This window comes from Phacochoerus africanus, chromosome 16 (assembly GCF_016906955.1).
Source record: "Phacochoerus africanus isolate WHEZ1 chromosome 16, ROS_Pafr_v1, whole genome shotgun sequence".
Classification (NCBI taxonomy): Eukaryota; Metazoa; Chordata; class Mammalia; order Artiodactyla; family Suidae; genus Phacochoerus; species Phacochoerus africanus.
In genome coordinates, this window is record NC_062559.1 from 45,578,710 (window position 1) to 45,597,072 (window position 18,363).

Below are 18,363 nucleotides of genomic sequence, written 5' to 3' on the forward strand. Positions count from 1 at the left end.
AAATTCCTATCCTAAGTCATTCCCGTGAAGGCCGAATGTGAACAGAGAGGTAACAGCAGTAGGGAAAAAGCCTCTTTTAAAACCTTTGAGTGAGAACTATGGGTCAAATTTGATTTGACAGCCTCAGGGACATTAGGAGAGACAGTTTTGGCCATCTGATTTTTATGGTAGAACAGAGAAGGAACTTTAATTCTCATATAAGCTTCAGCTAGCTTTTGGATACTCTACAGAGTGACGGTCACATGAGTTCAGGACTGAGATTTCCAGGGTCAGAAATGCTCTATGCTACAGTTGCTTTTTGGTCTCTCAAGTAATAATACACAACTAGACAAAGTGGCTACCCAGGTACCACAGAGATTTTGTAACGAGATGTGAAACTAAAGATAAAGCATTTTCCTAGAATCTCTGAAATACAGGAACTGCATCGCTTCCCAGGTGATATGCCTTTTATTAGTGAACACCTATACTAATCCTCAGAACTGTAGGCTGATAAATCCCAGTCGACACATCCTTAGAGAGGATACCCAGTTGGTCATAAATATGACTTTAAGTCAGAGAAAAAATTAGGTGACCAGAATAGTTAGCTGATATTTGATGCTTACCAGGTTCTCGAATTCAAACTTTCAAAAATAATTTTCTATAGGCTTTACTTGTTTTCTTTCCCAATTAACTTGAGAGTCAGTAGCTTGATAGTGTTACCACAAGGTAGGAAGTTTAAGTTCAGTTCCTAGCACACCATGGCGTTACTGTTGAGCAAATTAAAGTCTCTTTATTTTTTGATTTATAAAGTTGGGAGATTAATATCTTGATCTCACATAAGACTGTGAAACTAAGATTAATAACCAATAAATGTGGAAAGGCTCTGAACAAATGAATAAAGAGTTATTAAGTATATTTGTTTATAACTATGCTTAAGGAATACTGGAATATAAATTAGTACAAACCTTTTAGAAGGCATTTTGGAAATCCCTATTAAAATTCAGAGTAATGGTACTGGGGAAAGGTAAAAACACTTTTCACTTAGTACCAGTTTTTTTTTTTTTTTAATTTGGCTTGAGAATGTGTTACATTATCATTTAAATTATTTAAAATAAAAAAATACTGTGCTATTTTTAAATAAGGAATGCTTAAAGGGAAGTGAATCATTAATGTTTATGTTTATTCCTTAGAGCAGTCAGAGACCAATCAGTTACATATTACAGTCTTAATTTTTATTTTAGAATGGTAACATATTAATGGCCCAGTGTCCCATGATAACAGTTTTAACACAGACTACCACATTCTGTATTCTGAGCATAGGACATAAAAGCTCAAATAAAAATGCTTCTGGGTAGCCTAAAAGCACTTTCGAGAAACCCTCAAATATTTGGGTATTTCCATCTCAGGTTTCTTCAAGCTGCACTCTAACTGCTAATGCCAGGGAGAGCAATAAGAAGAACCAGAGCAAAAACTGCTTCCAAATCTTCATTTGTGCAGTGATAAATAGCCTTCTGAAAATATCTATTACAGGAATTTTGGAAAATCCTTAGGGGAGAGAAAAAGAAAAGAAAAAATTAAAACCAACTTAAAAAAGGACCAGCCTTAGCAATATAGCAATAATAAAATGTTTTAAATCTCTGCTTCAATTTTGTTCTCTAGAAATACTTTGTGCTGGAAAATTCTGCTTTAACTTTTAGTATGCTGGAGTTCCCATCGTGGCTCAGTGTTTAACAAATCCGACTAGGAACCATGAGGTTGCGTGTTCGATCCCTGGCCTCACTCAGTGGGTTAAGGATCAGCGCTGCTGTGAGCTTTGCTATAGTTGCAGACGCGGTTCGGATCCTGTGCTGCTGTGGCTCCTGTGTAGGCCGGTGGCTGCAGCAATGATTAGACCCATAGCCTGGGAACCTCCATATGCCGCAGCTGTGGCCCTGAAAAGACAAAAAAAAAAAAAAAAAAAAAAAAGAAAAAGAAAAGAGAGAGAGAGAAAATATGAAGGTTCAATTCAATTGCAGTTAAGTTTATTATTAATACACTTTCTTTGGCCAGTCAGTTGATCAGTTAATGCTCTGCTTTCAGCTAACAGAGAGTGGACTCTACACCTAAGCCCCTCTAAGAAAATGCAATAGTAACAATTACTGTTTGCTTTTTAAATATTGCAAAACCATTTCTGAGCCTTCTGGCAAATATGAAAAAAAAAAAAAGATGTAGATTAACTTTCCCATTATCTGGAGTTTGAAACAGATTGCTTATCTTTCAAGTTAAGAAAATGCCACAATTACATTTGTGAAGAAAAGTTTTATGAAATCAAAATGGAGAAACAAGGTACTAGACTTTAACACACAAGAGCATTCAACCAGGAGAGATGAGCAAAGGTGCTAGCAGCCTGTGACTAACAGAAGGTAGAGCTATTCTCTATAAAAGTTAAAAAAAAAAGTTCTCTGTACAGTAGAAAATTGACAGAACACTGTAAATCAGCTGTAAAGGAGAAAAAATAAAAATCATTAATAAAAAACACGAATTCTCTAGAATTTCAGAGTTTAGTGCTGGCATAGATTTTGTTCTGCTATTATTCAGCACGAAGAGATAGGCAACATCTGTGGCAGACTGCCAGTCATTCCCTAATGTCTGTTCTCTTCTTCCAGATTAGCAGGATATTCAGTTGACCATGACATCACCCTGAACAAATACTTCCCAGACCCCTTTACATTAGTGCTGCCATGTAACTAAGTTCTGGGCTTTTTGAGGCATGAGCCCTCCATGTCCTTGCGTGGCCCTGCAATAAACCTTTCTCTGCTCTAAACTCCAACGTTTTGGTATTGTTTGGCTTCACTATGCATCGGGCATGTGGACTTGCATTCAGTAACAGTTCTATTGATTATGTAGAATCTCTTATTCAGATAATAGATTTTGTATGTGTGTATTAGTTTCCAGTTGCTGCTGTAACAAATTACCACAAACTTAGAGGCTTGAAATAACACAAATGTATTATCTTACAGGTCTAGAAGTCAGAAGTATGAAATGGCTTTCACTAAGCTAAAATGAAGCCCTTCAGCAGGGCTGTGTTCCTTCTAGAGGCTCCAGGAGAGAATCCTTTTCCTTACCTTTTCTAGCTGCTAGAGGCCACCTGCATTCCTTGTTCATGGCCCGTCTTCTTCAAAGCATCTTCAAATCTCTTTGCTTTTGTCATCACATTTTTTTTTTTTTACTCTGACCCTGGATAATCCAAGATATTCTCCCTATTTCAAGATCCTTAAATTATTCACCTCTACAAAGTCCCTTTTGCCATGTAAGGTAACATTCACAGATTCTGAGGATTAGGATGTGGACTAATTTGGGGGAATGGCCATTATTCTGCCTACTGGAGTGTAGAAGACTGGATTACTGTTCCAACTCTTCATTCCCTTCCCAGAAACAGGACTATACATCCACATCCTTTGCAGCCATTTTGGAGTGTCCTCTCGCTATAGTTAAGGTGTATTTCCCTATTCCTTGGCTCTGGGATTGACCATGTGCCTTGCTTTGGCCAGTGAGATTTTAGCAGTTGTGAGGCAGTCAAAGGCTTGAAAAGCGCTTAAGTGATTGAACATGCTCTCTTGCACCCCTGCCACTGCCATGAGAAGAACATGCCCAAGACAGAGTCAAGTGGAGTAGAGCTGAATAGAGTTCTTGGATTTTCTTCTTTCCTGTTTTTATTCTCTACTTCTGGGTATTTTACTTCTAGATAACTGAATAAATGCTTGTTGGCTAGATCATTAGGAAGCACATGCCTCAATGTGTTATCTAACCTTGTTATGGTAAATATTTTGCATTATATACAGATATCAAATCATAACATTGTATATTTTAAAACTACACAATGTTATATGTCAATTATATCTCATTAAAGCTGGAAAAATTAAAACAAGAACAACAGTAAACCCCACAAGCTTTACCTGCACACAGGAGAATGAAGACATATGTACTTAATTGTTTGGTCACTACAGCTAAGGTCATTTATACTTACGTGGACCTACCCAGTAGTTTTCCAGTTCAGTTTTTTTTTAAAAAAGCTGATATATGTGAAAAAAAGGACAAAAAAACAAATGGGGGCGGATGGGTGAGGTGGGGAAGGAATGGGAGAATAGCTGAGTATAGTAATATACAATGCAAATTCTTGGCAAATATATAAGGCAGTGCTTAAAATTCTATAAAAAATTTTCTTTGCTAGTAGTGGGACACTATAGAAAAAGGGGATAATTTGTTTGAGCCTTTTAAATTTTATTTAATTTTACTCTTATTGGACTTAAAGTAGTCATTTGTAAAACACTCATGTTTAATATTGACAACTTTGAAAGTCACTGAAAAAAATTAAATGGCAATTTAATGTTAACAGCTGCTTATGGTTATCAAATCCATCAAAGCCCTTCATGAATATATTAGGCACAAAACCACTGAATTACTGTTGCTGAAGACAGCTTGGTATTTTAAAATTGCCTAGTGAGAATAGATGTATTATAACAGGAGGAAGGATGCTGATCACAGTGTAATATTTTGTCTTTACATATAGAAGGAAACTTAGATCTGTTTCAGATTATTTAGTGTTCTAAAATATCTGCCAATTTAGCTATAAAATGATCTCTAGAAGTGTATTAGAAAAGTATGCTACATCTAAATTCGTGTCTTTAATAGCTACAATAACATAACGAAAATAAAATAAAATTCCAGTAACAAAAACAATTATTGTGGGTTGGGGCAGAGAAAATTAATAGTTCATATGAAGCCAATAACTGAAGTCTGATGAGTTCAGTCAGAACCTAAATGTGAGTCCATCAGAGTTTAATGAAGAAGGCAGTCATGCTCTTCAGTTGCATTCTTCTAGAAGACTATCCTCTCATTAAATATTGGTAGGGATGTTGTGAAGACCAGAACTATTCTAAAGAAAGAGGAGGGTAGTGCATACAACATAAAATATGCTCATGAATATCTTGCTTGCTTTATATGGCTACTCCTGAACCCATTCCTTGGTTGGTCCATTTGGCCTGCCCTCTCTCAGGATGTTTTGAATTCTAAAATACTGTCTTGGTTATTGTTCATCCCAAATCAGGGCATGCTTAATCCAGGTATTATAAGACCTGACTTCTCAAGCCAACTTAGATGACATGCAAAGGCAGAGAGTCATCTGTCCATTCTCCTAAGTCTCAAATTAGTAGAATTTCAGGGAGAGCAGGTCAGGATCAGCCTTGGACTGGACACAAATTATATCGGTGACTTTGCATACTACCTCTCAGGTTAAGCTAAGGAGAACTCTCCCTAAGTCTATTATGAGCCAAGAATAAAGTAGAATCTTCAAGATCAGTCGGTTGGACCTCTGAGGCAGAAAACAGATTCTGATGACAAGAATTAAGGGGGAGAATCAAAAGTTCTTGTGTTTTTATGCACTTGCTCACTGCTCAGGTAACCTTACCAAACTACAGAGGAGTACAATGGTTTACATGGAGGGGAGAAGGTCTGCTTTCAATTTTATATAGGAAAGAAGAATGACATTTCCTTGGCATGTTCCTAGTGCCCATACTCTGGGGACCAAGCCTGACTGGTAGAGGGCAAGACAGGCATTTGGGTCCATCTCTGCTCTGGAGACCCACCTAGAATATAATACCAGCCTATAAATCAATACAACAAGAGTAAGGCAGAGCCGTAGTCCTAGAGGTCTAGAAGGAATCAAAACAAATATGTCCCTTTGCTAAAAGCAGGCAAGGTAAAAGGCTTGGTCTCAGAACTTAGGCAGGAGAAATTCAGTTACCAGAAGTAGAAAATAAGATCAGAGCCAGATTAGTAGGACTGACCTTAGAATGGTAAAGTCTCGGTGTATTGAGAGTCCCAATGGGGAAACCAATTCCAGTTAAAGGGAGAAGAGGGCTGTTACCTGCGCAGAGGATCAGCTAGCCTCTGACAAGCCTGAAATGGAACGGACAGTTCTCTCACCTTATTCCTAATTTGTAGAACTCGAAAGATATACAGCATTTTGTTAGGCATTCAAATCCAGTCTACATTAAATTGCTTATTATTCTTATATTGAAATGATTGACGGAAATAGCAAAATGCCTATGTTTGTGTATGTGCAAATGAGATGGAAAGCAAAAGGGAATGAGTTTCCATATCTTACTAAATTCATATATTATACTAACAGGATTAGTAACTATGACCTAAAAACTCAAAAGACAGGTTAGTGAGCCACATGTATCAGAAGCTGCTGGTTCAGGTCAGATTCTGCATCACATCTTTGAAGGGCAAATGACTTCATGTTCCAGAAGTCCAGTGAAAATATAAATTTTTTTTCCTGCTGACTGCCACACAATGATAAACTCACACCTACCAGCCCTAGAATATTCAATTGAAGAGAGGGATACAAATTTAGAAAGTGAAAACAACTCTTCATTTCTAAAATCTTTTAAAAGAGCTCTTACTAAATGACTTAAAAGACATAATGGGTTTTAAAAGTTCTAAAAGCGTATTAGGCTGCAAAATAAATGCAAGGTTCAATTGTTTTCATCTAATACACTCTTCTGATAACACCAGCGACATGGATCATTTGCCCTGGAGGAAGCCAGTTGCCATGTTAAGGGGATACTCAAGCAGCCCTGTGGCGAAGTCCATGTAGTGAGCAACCGAGGCCTTTTGCCAACAGCAAAGGGGAATGGAGGGCTCCAGCCAACAGTACTGTGGGTGAACTTTCTTCAAAGCTGATCCTCTAGGAACAGCGAAGTCTTTAGATGATTGCAGTCCAACCCACAGCCCGACTGTAGCTTCATGAGGGACACTGAACCAGAACCATCCAGCTAAACCAGTTGTGGATTCCTGACCACCAGAAACTACATGAGATACTAAATGTTCATTTTAAGCCAAGTTTGTTATGTAGCAACAGATAACTAATACAATGCCTAAGTATAAATATAATCTTCCTTTCACATGCCTATGAAAGCCAAATAAAGATGAGGCAGAGAAAATACACTGTTTTAGTATACTGTTCGTTTTTCTTCAATGCTCATTTAGATTCTTTAAAAACAAAGCCTGTGGGCAAACACATATTTAGCTAAGCTAAATTTGAAAGATGTGAGGAAGGTGGTTGGGTTATATTTAGTTGTAAGAAAAAATATATGTACACACACACACACACACACCCTTCCTTTGAACTGAAGGATTTACTTTTGAGAAGACAAATCATGAGATTCTTCCAGAATCGAGTCTCTTCTTTGCAGAATGGTAGGGAAGCTGCTCTCTCTCAGGCTGATATTTGAAGTTCCATTTATTATTCCTTTTTACCTAATATGACTGGTTTAAAAAATAGAAAGTATGTTTTGATTTCCTTCCTACTTTTTGTCATGGAAACATTTAGAAACGAGAAATAAGAACATATTTCTTCTAGCGCCTCTTTCTCTTTGTGTTTTATAATCAATTTTAGTAACTTTGACAATAAACAGGAAAAATGATAGAGTATACAAAGCATTGCCCACGTGAATCCATCATGAACCTGTGTCCGAGAATGGTTGCCTAACTAGGGGGAATGTGTTTCATACAAAGAGTCCATTTTCTGTTATTACTTTTTTATTTGGACTATGCTATATATTAGATGCTATATATTTTAAGGCAATTTTAATAGTTTCCTGTCTTTCACTAACAAGAATGACTTGTCATGATGAGCAGAGCAGACAGTGTCCATTTGATCCAATCCAAAAAACTGTCTATTCGATACAATAGTAAATCACCTCAATTCCTTTGTGGAATGAGTGGAGTGTAAATAAATAAATGAGACGAGAAAAAAATCCTGGTCAATTGTATCAGAAAGAAATAAAAGATAGGAACATTTGGAGGCCTGGTTTAATAAAAAATATGACAAGGAATTGTATGTGATAGCTGTAAAGAGAGGAAGAATCCTTACTAATATAATATGTCCATAAAACAGTTTCTCCCTTCTCTAGGAAGGAAGATGATTTTGTCATTTAAGAATAATTATCAATTCTTTGAAGTTAGAGGATCTATGTTGTAAGATGACTCTTATTCACTTTTACCTCCAGCAAAAAGAATTCAAATTTTCAGCACTTCTAATATTTCTAAAACTGAGTAGGAAGTTCAGATTCCATTTTAGGCAATAGGTATGTTTGGGGGTGTATTTTTTGTTGTTACTTTGCATTTTTTTTTACTTCAGTGGTGGTAAAATTGTCTTTTATTTTGAGAGAAGTCCAAAATGTTCTAATTCTTCCTTTTGCAATTAGTGTTTGGTGTGGTTCTTAGAGAATTATACTAAAATGACTTGCATGTGACTACTTAATTTTTTTTACTATTTTACTGTCTGACATTTTCGGTATGAAATATTAATAGAGCCATTACTCTGTGTCAGGTTTTGGGTTCCAGGAGGGGATGAAAGGTAAGTTATAACAAATTTTGTGTTCTGTAGGAGCTGGAAAGTAGTAAAGTGATTCTCAACATCAAATTTCAGGATGTCTAGCATCACAATCACATTCAGGGCTTGTTTAAAACGCAATCAAGTCTCACACTAAACAGCTAGAAAGCAGAATTTCTAGAAGTGGGACTTTGGAATCTTCACTGTAATAGTTTCCCTCTGAATTTAATGAAAACTAAAATTTAGTGAGGGTTGAAGGATAGAAGAATAAACAATTTACGTTGCGACTGGCGCTACAATACAATCTTCAAAGCGCAATAGTAGCATCTAGGAAGGACCATTGCCATGGCAGTTCTTACCTAAAGAAAAAAAAAATTTCCTTCACACACACACACACACACACACGGCACCGTGATGTGACTTCTGCGATTTTTAGAAAAATCCGGTAAGAAGATTTAGAGAGAGGAGACAATAAGTATTTGTTGATTAAACGATCAGCTTGGAGGGAACAGATACTATAATTCTGTTCTAATTTTCTTTTTGATGCTTATAGGTGGACAGTGGTACCTATCTCTATTCAGCTTTTTGTCCTGAGAGCTCTCTCCTGTTCGTAGCGAGGGCAATCAGTCATCCCAAGCGTCCGAACCAGGTAGGAAAGAGTGTAAGAGCCAATCAGAGCGCTCTCCGGCGCCGCTCCCGGCCGGCTTCCTCCGGGAGCACTGGCGGAAGAAGGGACTCTGTTACCGTCATTCAATCAGACAAAGACGACCACAGGGGTTTAGGGAGGTCGAAAATTTCAGGTGGGGCACTATGCGAGGTTTTAAACCTTGGCGGAGCTGATGAAAGGCCAGCAAGTCTCTTAACCGGGAAACCCGGAGGCCCTTTCGGTACCTTATTTTCCGGGATCGTGGAGAAACGGCCCGCAGTCGTGGCGGTTCCAGGGACCAAAATGGCGGCACGGCGCTTCAGCCCCCGGATCAGGTGACGCAGCCCCAGGCCGCCCGCTTCCCACCAGCCGCTGCTCCTCCCTCGTCCCCACGTAGGGGCGGGTGTGGCCTGACCACGGACTCTTTCCCGAGGCGAGGCGCACCGAGGGACACACATGCGCAGTCAGGGTCCCTTCGGGCCACCTCCCCGCCCATCGCCCCGCCCCGAAGTGCCGGGCGGGGCTGGGCCAAGAGTCCAGCCGCTGTGGCCAGGACTTCAGCGACTTCCTTGTTGTGAGCCTTCGCCCGGCAGTGTCCGGACTGGTAGGCACGCCGTCCTTACCGGGATCGCTAGCCCGAGTCTAGGTCGCAGCCACAACCCCAGCCCGTTTCAGCACAGGTCCTTTCCCCGCACGCTCCGCGCTCCCTGACATGCCCAACCCCAGCAGCACCTCCTCTCCCTACCCCCTCCCCGAGGAAATTAGGAACCTGTTGGCAGGTAAAAAGCGGGAAGGGGGCGGGTAACGCGGCGGGGCGGGGGGACGGCGAGCCGATGGGGACAGAAGCGTTCAGCGTCTCTACTCTTCCCTGCCCGCGCTCACCTCTTCTGGCCATTGGGAGCGGGACTGGGAGGGGGCAAGTGGGGTCTGAGAAGGAGAGTGGGCGTGCGTGTTGAAATTTGGTTCGAGGATGGTGGCGAAGCCCTGCTTGGTGGGCTACACTAAGGCGATCAGGGCAGTTCTTTGTGTGTGTGTGTGTGAGTGAGAGAGAGAGTGTGTGTGAGAGAGAGAGGAGGGAGGTGAGAGATCAAAGAACTAATTCTTTGGTGGCTGGACCAATGAGAAAGAGATTTCTGAGCTACAGGCGTTAGGAGTTAGGGGTTATGGGACCACAGGGTTTGTCATTTCTAAAACTCCCATCTTTCTTGAACATTGTCTACTCATATTTGAGCTTTCCAAAGAGGGCCTGACTCTCAAATAGCCACTTGTCTTCAGCCTGAGTAACATGTTAAAACAAAAAAGGAAGGATGTGTTAAAGTCCAACTTCCTGTGTCACACGACGAAAGTACAGTACTTCATCTTTGCACCCTCATCTTCCCCTTTTCAGTTTTAAATGAACGTTTATAGGAACTTAGGAATTAAAGATGCACTTTCAAGGCTATTATGAATACACTACTAGTTCTTTAATGTACTAGATATGGAGATGTGTATTTTCAGTAAGGGGCAATAAAAATTTGTATTTCTGCATGAGGTAGAAAAATACATCTTTATTTAGAGTAGCACAAATGTTACCTATTCTGATGCTCTGGAATTCTTCCCATTATTCACTTTGTCGTGCTTACATCAGAATTATGACTACTGAATTTGGATCGTTTTACTCTTGCTTAGTTGTCTTAAGTGTCTTTCAGTATTGGTCCTGAACAACTGGATTAAAAGAGTTTCTCTTAGATGCCTTTGTTACAAGTTGCTTATTTTAACTCTTAAAGCAGTATTTAAAATGTGACATTTTAAGTGGTGAGTTACTATTATAGCACTGTGAGACCAAATCTCCTAAAATGCTGGTGGTTAATGTCATGAATATGATAGAGAAAATAAAACTGATAATGTATGAATGCAAACTTAATGTTTGTGTGAGCATGACTGCAGTGTCATGAATGCATTTGTAGTGGGATAGTGTTTTACTCCAAGAAATACTTGTTGTCATTAATGGGTCCCACTAAGGGAAATATTGAAAGACTGTGAAGACGGAGTTAAGGCAGTCTTTATTCCATTCTATGAGAGTTTCAAATGAATGCTGATTTTGTCTTACTACAGTTAACATTTGTGTTGTTACAATGCTGGAGGCTCCTTGCTTAGAACATTATTTCAGTTGCTGGTCAGAGAACTGTTTATCATAACTCCAAAAATAGATGTTACCATTTTCAGGATATTCTAGGTCTGAATTTTTGAGTTTAAGAAGTATAGATCTCTGGGTGCATGCTTTTAAAGCATGATAGCTCCACAGTAGACAGCTTGCTGTCTGGGTCCACAGTCATACATTTGCAAATACCATGATATATAGGTTATGAGACTCTTTATTCTCTCCTCACCATAGATTACAAGTATTTCATGTAGCCCTTATTTGTATAATGTGATTGAGAGCTCAGAATACATACTATTTAAATTATCTGCCATTGCTAACGTCCTGTATACTTTAGCCATTATGTCTCTCTTTAGCCAGATAATATACTTCATGATATCTGAAATCAGTGTTTTAAAGATCTTACTGACATTTTCAATATTTCACATTGTTGACGTGAATCACATATTAAAACATTAAGTATTAAAAACAAATATTAAAATGCTAAAAATTTGATGATTATCCATTTGGCTTATACTTTATTTTCAGAGGATATTTTCAAGAAGTATGGCTCTGAGGAAATATAAATATACACGAGGTATATTTTAAAGAAATGAAACAAGTGAGCCAATGTTTTGGAGTTTGCTTTTTAAACTAATTATTCAAAGAAGTTGTTAACATTTTTTGGTTGACTGTAATTAAAGTTTTTGTTGAGGTAGGGAGGGTTTCAAGAATAAATGCTCTCATCAGGTTTTTTTTCTTCCACTTTTTTTTTTAAATCCAATAAGTTCCGCTGGTTTGTGCATGATCACTTGCATTGCTCTAGTGTTTGAGTAATAGGACATGTTTAGGTTTAAAATTACTAAAACCACAGAGGAACAATTGGTATTGGGTTGAACTTTAGAGAGATTGCTGACTTACCTAGTTCTTTCTTTGCAACTAGGAAGGAGATACTGGCAATGTTTTGTTGTTGTTGTTTTGTTTTTTTTTTAACACATAAGACTTTACAATTATATTGTTTGTTAGTTGCAAATATAAAAAGATTGTAAACACCCCAAATTAACGGTTTTTCTTGTGGGATGTCTACAGTTGTCTTCTTTATCCTTGGCAGTTGGCAGTGGTGGTTGTAGCTAACAGTTGAGCGCTCCTAGAATGCATGCATGGCACTCTGCTGGAATCCCAAGGTAGAGAAGATAAGAAACTAAACTTTTCAGGCGTTTAAAATCCCTTTGCCTTCGGAAAAGAAAAACAAAGTCAAAAGATAATGCCTATCAAAGATATGTTGTTTGCATGTTTTCCCTTTGTGTTCCAGGAGCCCCTTATCCAAGTCATTATGTCATATGTGTTAAATGTTTTGACATTTCAACTGCTTTGATAGAGGTAGGGGCTCAAAAGTATTCTTATCAATTTGTTATTTTCTTTCTCATTTTTCCTTCTGATTATAGCAATTTTAGGCTTTCTATTCAATATCTGTTCTTCCCTCCTCTGATTCCTTCCCTTTCAAAAAAATTCTGTGGACACGCAGAAACCCATAGTTATCATTCTTAACTCCCATTTAATGATGCTCTTGAAAAAGTAGCTGTATAACTTGGAGGTTAGTTATTTATATTTCTGTGGAATCAGTATATTAAATCTTGAAAGCCTATACTTTTTATTAAAAGTGGTGAGTTTTTTTTTGTTCCATGAATAGAAAAAAGTTTATAGATTTGTTATGAAAAGCAAATTGGGACTTTCCATATGACTTACAGGCAACCTTTAATTTTTTTTTCATAACAATGGAAGAACAGGTTTGGCTTGGACAATTCGAATCAAAGTGTAATCCCAAATCTTGTCCATTTAATCTTCTCCACATCCAAATATTTTGACTAGGATTAACAGCAAGAATAGTCTTGATTTATGTTTTTCCTTTAGGCAGGCAAGAAAGTGAAAGGAATTACAACACCCCCCCCCCATTTGTTTAATCTCCCTTTGAATACTGGAGTGTTTGTGGTTTGCAGTCAGATATTCTCATTCACTTGTTTTAGGACAACATATTTAAAAAGGAAAACTGTAAGAAGATGTTAGTTTCTTTTTATTATGCTAGAAAATGAAACCAATGTTGAAAGAAAAAAAACGCTGGTTGTCAGTATGTACTCTGAGAAATCAAAACCAAACCAAACAAACAATTAACAGAGTGGCTGTATGGTTTCTGCAGAGTGACCCTGAGAGTTTATTCACATGGTGGTCTTGATTAGAAACGTTGCATTTCCCCCTATTGGGGATTTCTAGGACATTTTTTTAAACCTTCACACATAATTGATAATCTCTTTAAGGACACTAGGTGAAGAATAGAGCTCATTTGAGATAGAGGGAGAATTTTTTCAATGCTAAGAATAGTATGGTTTGATTTCCACCTTTCCAAAGTTATATTTATAAGTTGGTCAACATTTTGGTCTTATTTGTCTTATGAGAATCATTTGTGATATCTCTAGTGTCCCATAACTTCTTTCTTGGGCATTGGTTGAGTATGTAAAGGGAAGAGTGCCACCTACTGAGTCACCAATAGTCACCTAATTCTTTAGCACCTGGATTTTCCTATACAGCAAGAATGAGCAGTCCCATTTTGGCAGGAGTAACTAATGAATTTAATGCTGATATGAGAACACTTGATCTTGTAATGAAATCAGTTCATGACACCTCTAAGATTTTTCTCTTTTAGAACTAGGAATACATGTTTGTAAGTCAAGGGACCAGAAATTTATAGCTTCTTGTTTATGGGCAGATAACAGATGAATTAAGATGCAGTTGTAGGGAAAGTATTTGTCTGTGTTAAGCATATAGTATCCTTTTTCTTGAGAGGGGAGCTTTGGTCCACCTGTTTTTTTCATGGCTTTCCTTTGAAAGTATTTTCATCTCAGATTACTAAATAAGGCTCTTGATAATATGCTAGTGTACACAATTTTATAGTTAATGCAAATTATCACTAGTCTTTTAGAAAAGAAATCTAAATATACCTAAAAGAGAAAAATACGAAAAAATTCTAAATGAGTTTAGCTCTATGTTATCAGCACTAAAGTATTACTAGAAAGAAGGGAGAAACAACTGAATAGGAAAAACCTCTGGTGATTTGAAACAGTTCAATTGTGTCTCATAAATTCAAGATTAAGTGTCATATATGGGTGATAAAAGCGGCACAGGCTAGTTTTTATATACTCATTATTCACTTAGTTTGTCTTTTTCAATTAAAGCCAAGTCTATCTTTTTCATTCCACTGAGTTTACATTTCTTTTTCAATCACATAGTGAGCATATTGCAATAGATGCTACCTAACAGGGAATGTAGTGTAAATCTTAGACTGAGGTTTTATTCACTGTGGCTTCTTTGAAAATGTGTGGTAAAAAGATTTTGATTATTAGAAGGTGCCATTTATCGAGTCATCTTTTAGAGGTGAAAAATGTTCATCTCTATCCTTAGACAGTCCAGTTTTCTATCAAAATAAATCATTTAGCTTCCAAAGCCAATTTTGAAAATGTTGTCAGATGATTAGATTGTAAGATTCAGGTATGTTTTACCTGTCATGTTGTGAGAACTTCCTGTGCTTATTCATGTCTCTTCTTCCATGTTCGAAAAGTTCACAGTTGAGCCATAATCTGTAAAAGTGCTAGGTAATCAAGAGAAAGACATTCATTAGAGCAATCAATAACTTCTCAGTTGGCCATTTTCCGACTTGGGCATTTGGCTTAATTGGTCATGTGCCCAGTTTAACTGGTGTTGATGTTTTCACCAGTGGGTCAGAACATACCCTCCTTTAACAGAGAGGAAAAAAAAAAAGGTATCTTTTTGTTCTCATGCCAACTTAAATTCCAGGCTGTGACCCTCACCATATGAAGCACCTCAGTGAATACAAAGTGAAACCTGGCTCAATTCATAAAGTAGAGAAAGATGTGGAATTAAGTAGTAAAGCCATTTGGGCTGTGGTCTGATTGGTTTTTATACTTATTTTATTGATCTGAGGCTGAGCACATGGTAGTGGATTCAGTCTAATTCTTGTCCCTCTCTCCTGTACAATTCAGACCATCCCAGAGGTTGTGTGTGTGTGTGTGTGTGTGTGTGTGTATGCGCGCGCACATGCGTGGGCACACCTGCCCTCTGCTTGCATGCCTGTCCAGGAAGGTAGTGGGGGGGGGGGTTGTTGAGGAACTAGGCAGGAGATACCAGGCGTTATTTTTGTGACTTGTTTACATCCTCCAGCCTGGCAGTCATATTCCGGACTGTTTGCTAGTGGAGGATGGTGAGGGCAAGTGGTCAGACCTCAGCTTTTTTGAAGAGTAGGAACCTGTGCTATGTATTCAGCTTGGAGAAGCCCACAGTTTATTTTATCCTTTGCAAGAGCTGAAGAGTTTAAAAACTGTTCTAACCTTGTGTGGTTTCACCTTTTCACTGTGTGATCAGTCTGGAAATTGATAGAAAGCTGTTAGCTTCTGTGTGTGTGTGTGTGTTAGATACCTGTCCTAGCCTCTCTGGCTCTCTAGGGGGAGGTGGGTGGAAGTTTTTCTAGAGGGTCCATAGTACAGGAAACAAACAAAAACAACCAGGGAAGTTGGAGTACAATTTGGTGATTTGGGTGCACTAATAATTTGCCTCTTAGGGCTTTTGCAGTAGCTGTCCAGAGGTTTCTAACTTAAACTGCTTGTGCATTGCTGAGCCGAGACGCGGCGGTCGTCTTTCAAGTTTGCTTTCAGACTTTAGCGTGTATCTACAGAGCGGTTGTAAATCAGATCGTTTCAGCGGCCTTCTCCCCCAGATCTTTCCAGTTGTACCAGGAGATGAGGTTTACTCCTGACAGCGTTCAGGTGTAACAGGAGCAAAAATCACCACCACCTTTGTATCTGCTGGGTAACTTTTTCCTTGGTGACGACTTGGGGGCAGAGGCGGACCGATACGGGCCAATGCGGCCAGTGCTGGCGGCGCTGACCTGCGGTCTGCGGGACGAGGGCGGAGCTGGGTCGGGTTAGACCTGGGGCTCAGGGGTGGGTCCCTAAGCCCCTCTCCCGCGGAGCCAAGGTTCCTCTTCTGCGTAACTCACCAGGCCAAGAGGCCAGCGAGGAGGCAGGCAGCCCTTTTCTTGTAATCGAATTACGGGCTGTTCCTCGAATTACGGCTGTTGCCCGATTTACAGGGGGTCCGAGGTAGTGAAATCTGCATATTAACAGAGGGCCGCGACCCCTAAAAGACGTGGAAGAGGGCTAAGGCGCTGGCCACTTGGCCGTTTGCAGGGCTATTCAGAGCGCAATAAAAAGCTTCAAATCTTTTTTCTAACCGGCCAGAGTGCTGATTCGCCCAGGACTTTTATTACTCGCTTTTGAAATATTACCCTCGCTCTGAGCTACAAAGCCGCAGACCCAGTCCCATTTGTGTGGCGAGGGCGCTGCTCCAAACCAGCGCTCCCTGCTCCCAGCTCCGATGACGCGAACCCTGGAGCTTCAAGCTCCGAGTGTCTGGGTGGCGGAGCCCAGGCATCTCCCCCGGAAGCCCCGGCAACTTCTCAGCACCGGTGCTACGTCTTTGCGCCGAGAGAGCGGGTCGGTGCTCTGCGCAGGGCTCGGCCAAGGCCGCGGGCACATCCGTAAGGTCGCCTGTGCCTGGGAGAGGATGATTTCGTTCGATTCCAAAATAAATGGGCACAGTGTGGATTTTGAGAAATAACCCGGATTTCAAAAGCTTGAAAACCCACCGATTCTATGGGCACCAACAAACTAAGGTTATTGCAGGGGCGGAAAAACCCCAGCAAAATAGATTCTAGGCTTTCCTCATCTCCTTTGTGAAATAATTTTTAAAAGTCAGTGTTTATTAAATCTTTTTGTTGGCTTAAACTCCTTTTCTGGAGTAAGCTTAGAAATAGATACTGAAGACTACTCTAAAAATACAGCATTTCTTTCTTACTAAATCTCTGAATCTCCTCCCTCTCAGAAAACACAACACAGATTCTTCCTGCAGTCTCACGCTCTTTCAACAAGTATTTCCTCATAAAATAGCATAGTGCAATAATTTAAACAATTGGGGGGGGGGGGACTGTTAAGAAACACCGTATAGAGCATTATAGCTTTTTGCTTTCTGATTTTTTTTTTTTTAAATAGACCTGAAAAGGCCTTTTAAGGAAATAACTCTTGGGCTGTAATTCGTTCTGTTATTGCTTCCGGAGATAGAAAATAGATCCTGTTTGTTTAAACTTAGATTGTGTAATGAAAATGTAAAATAGGCAATTAAATACTCATGTGGACGAGGGAATTAAAGACGAACACTGAGGAAAGTAACATTAAGCAAACTATGTACCAGTCATTATTGCCAGTGATTCTCCCAAGCAGTGAGTCGGTTGCAAGAAGGAAGCAGCCGCAGAGGTGCTACTCCTCTTAGCCTACTTTCTTCCTGGATGTGTTGGAGCCTTCTCAGAGAAGCCAGTGATCTTTCCATTTCAGCTAATATCTGAATGTCCAGAGGTTGCTTACTCCTCTGGGTACAAAATTTAGAGTTTAGACAAGCGCGCTTTTGAAAATGTTTCGTTATTTTGAGCTCATTTTGGAAGTCTGGGTCCAGTTTGCACTGGTGCTGGGCTATTATGTCTCTGTGTCCCTCTCTTCAAACTATGGACAAGAGAAGCTGTGACATCTTGCTTTTGCTTCATTTTGACACTTACTTTAAACATTAGTCATTAATGGACTTCAAACCAGAAAGCTACTTTAAAAAGTTATTCCAAGACTAAATTTTAATTCTTTTACTTGTCATATTGATTTAGTGAAAAGTCACCTTTACACATTTATTATGAATGTATAGAATAACAGCTTAATCAACTTTGCTCATTGGATCAAGGTACTTTTGTAATCAAGAACTTAAAGTCTATTACAACATTCTATCTCAAATATTAGGTTTTAAATTGCTAGTTATGAATACAGTTGAAAGGCTATTTGTTATATTGCTTTGAATTAATTAAATGTGATATCATTATATGTTTTGATACCATATTTTTATCGGTGTGAGCTAGGAGACAAATTAGTTAAAGTGAAACATATACACATCTCTTCAGTATGAAATATAGATAGTTTATAGTCATACCTACTGAAAAAATTAACTGTGTCCTCTATATTAGATATCCTAAAGTGAGATATGAAATTCTGAATATAAAGTCATGTGGTATTTCATGAACAATAACAGTGGGGCTATTATAAAAATCAAACCGGTAAGGATTTGATGGAATTGTATGCT

At 39.0% G+C, this 18,363-nt stretch overlaps 1 protein-coding gene across 2 annotated transcripts in view; it reads left to right on the top strand.

Annotated features, from left to right (window-relative positions):
* The first annotated feature begins 9,461 nt into the window (after positions 1–9,461).
* The window catches only part of SKAP2 (src kinase associated phosphoprotein 2), a 153,550-nt gene continuing 144,648 nt past the window's right edge, over positions 9,462–18,363 (top strand). The window contains exon 1 of one of the 2 annotated variants that reach the window (XM_047763827.1): positions 9,462–9,609. In XM_047763827.1, coding sequence (XP_047619783.1) covers positions 9,462–9,609 — 148 coding nt within the window. Of the gene's footprint in view, positions 9,785–18,363 lie in introns of both variants that reach the window. The other variant, XM_047763828.1, reaches the window with a different exon arrangement.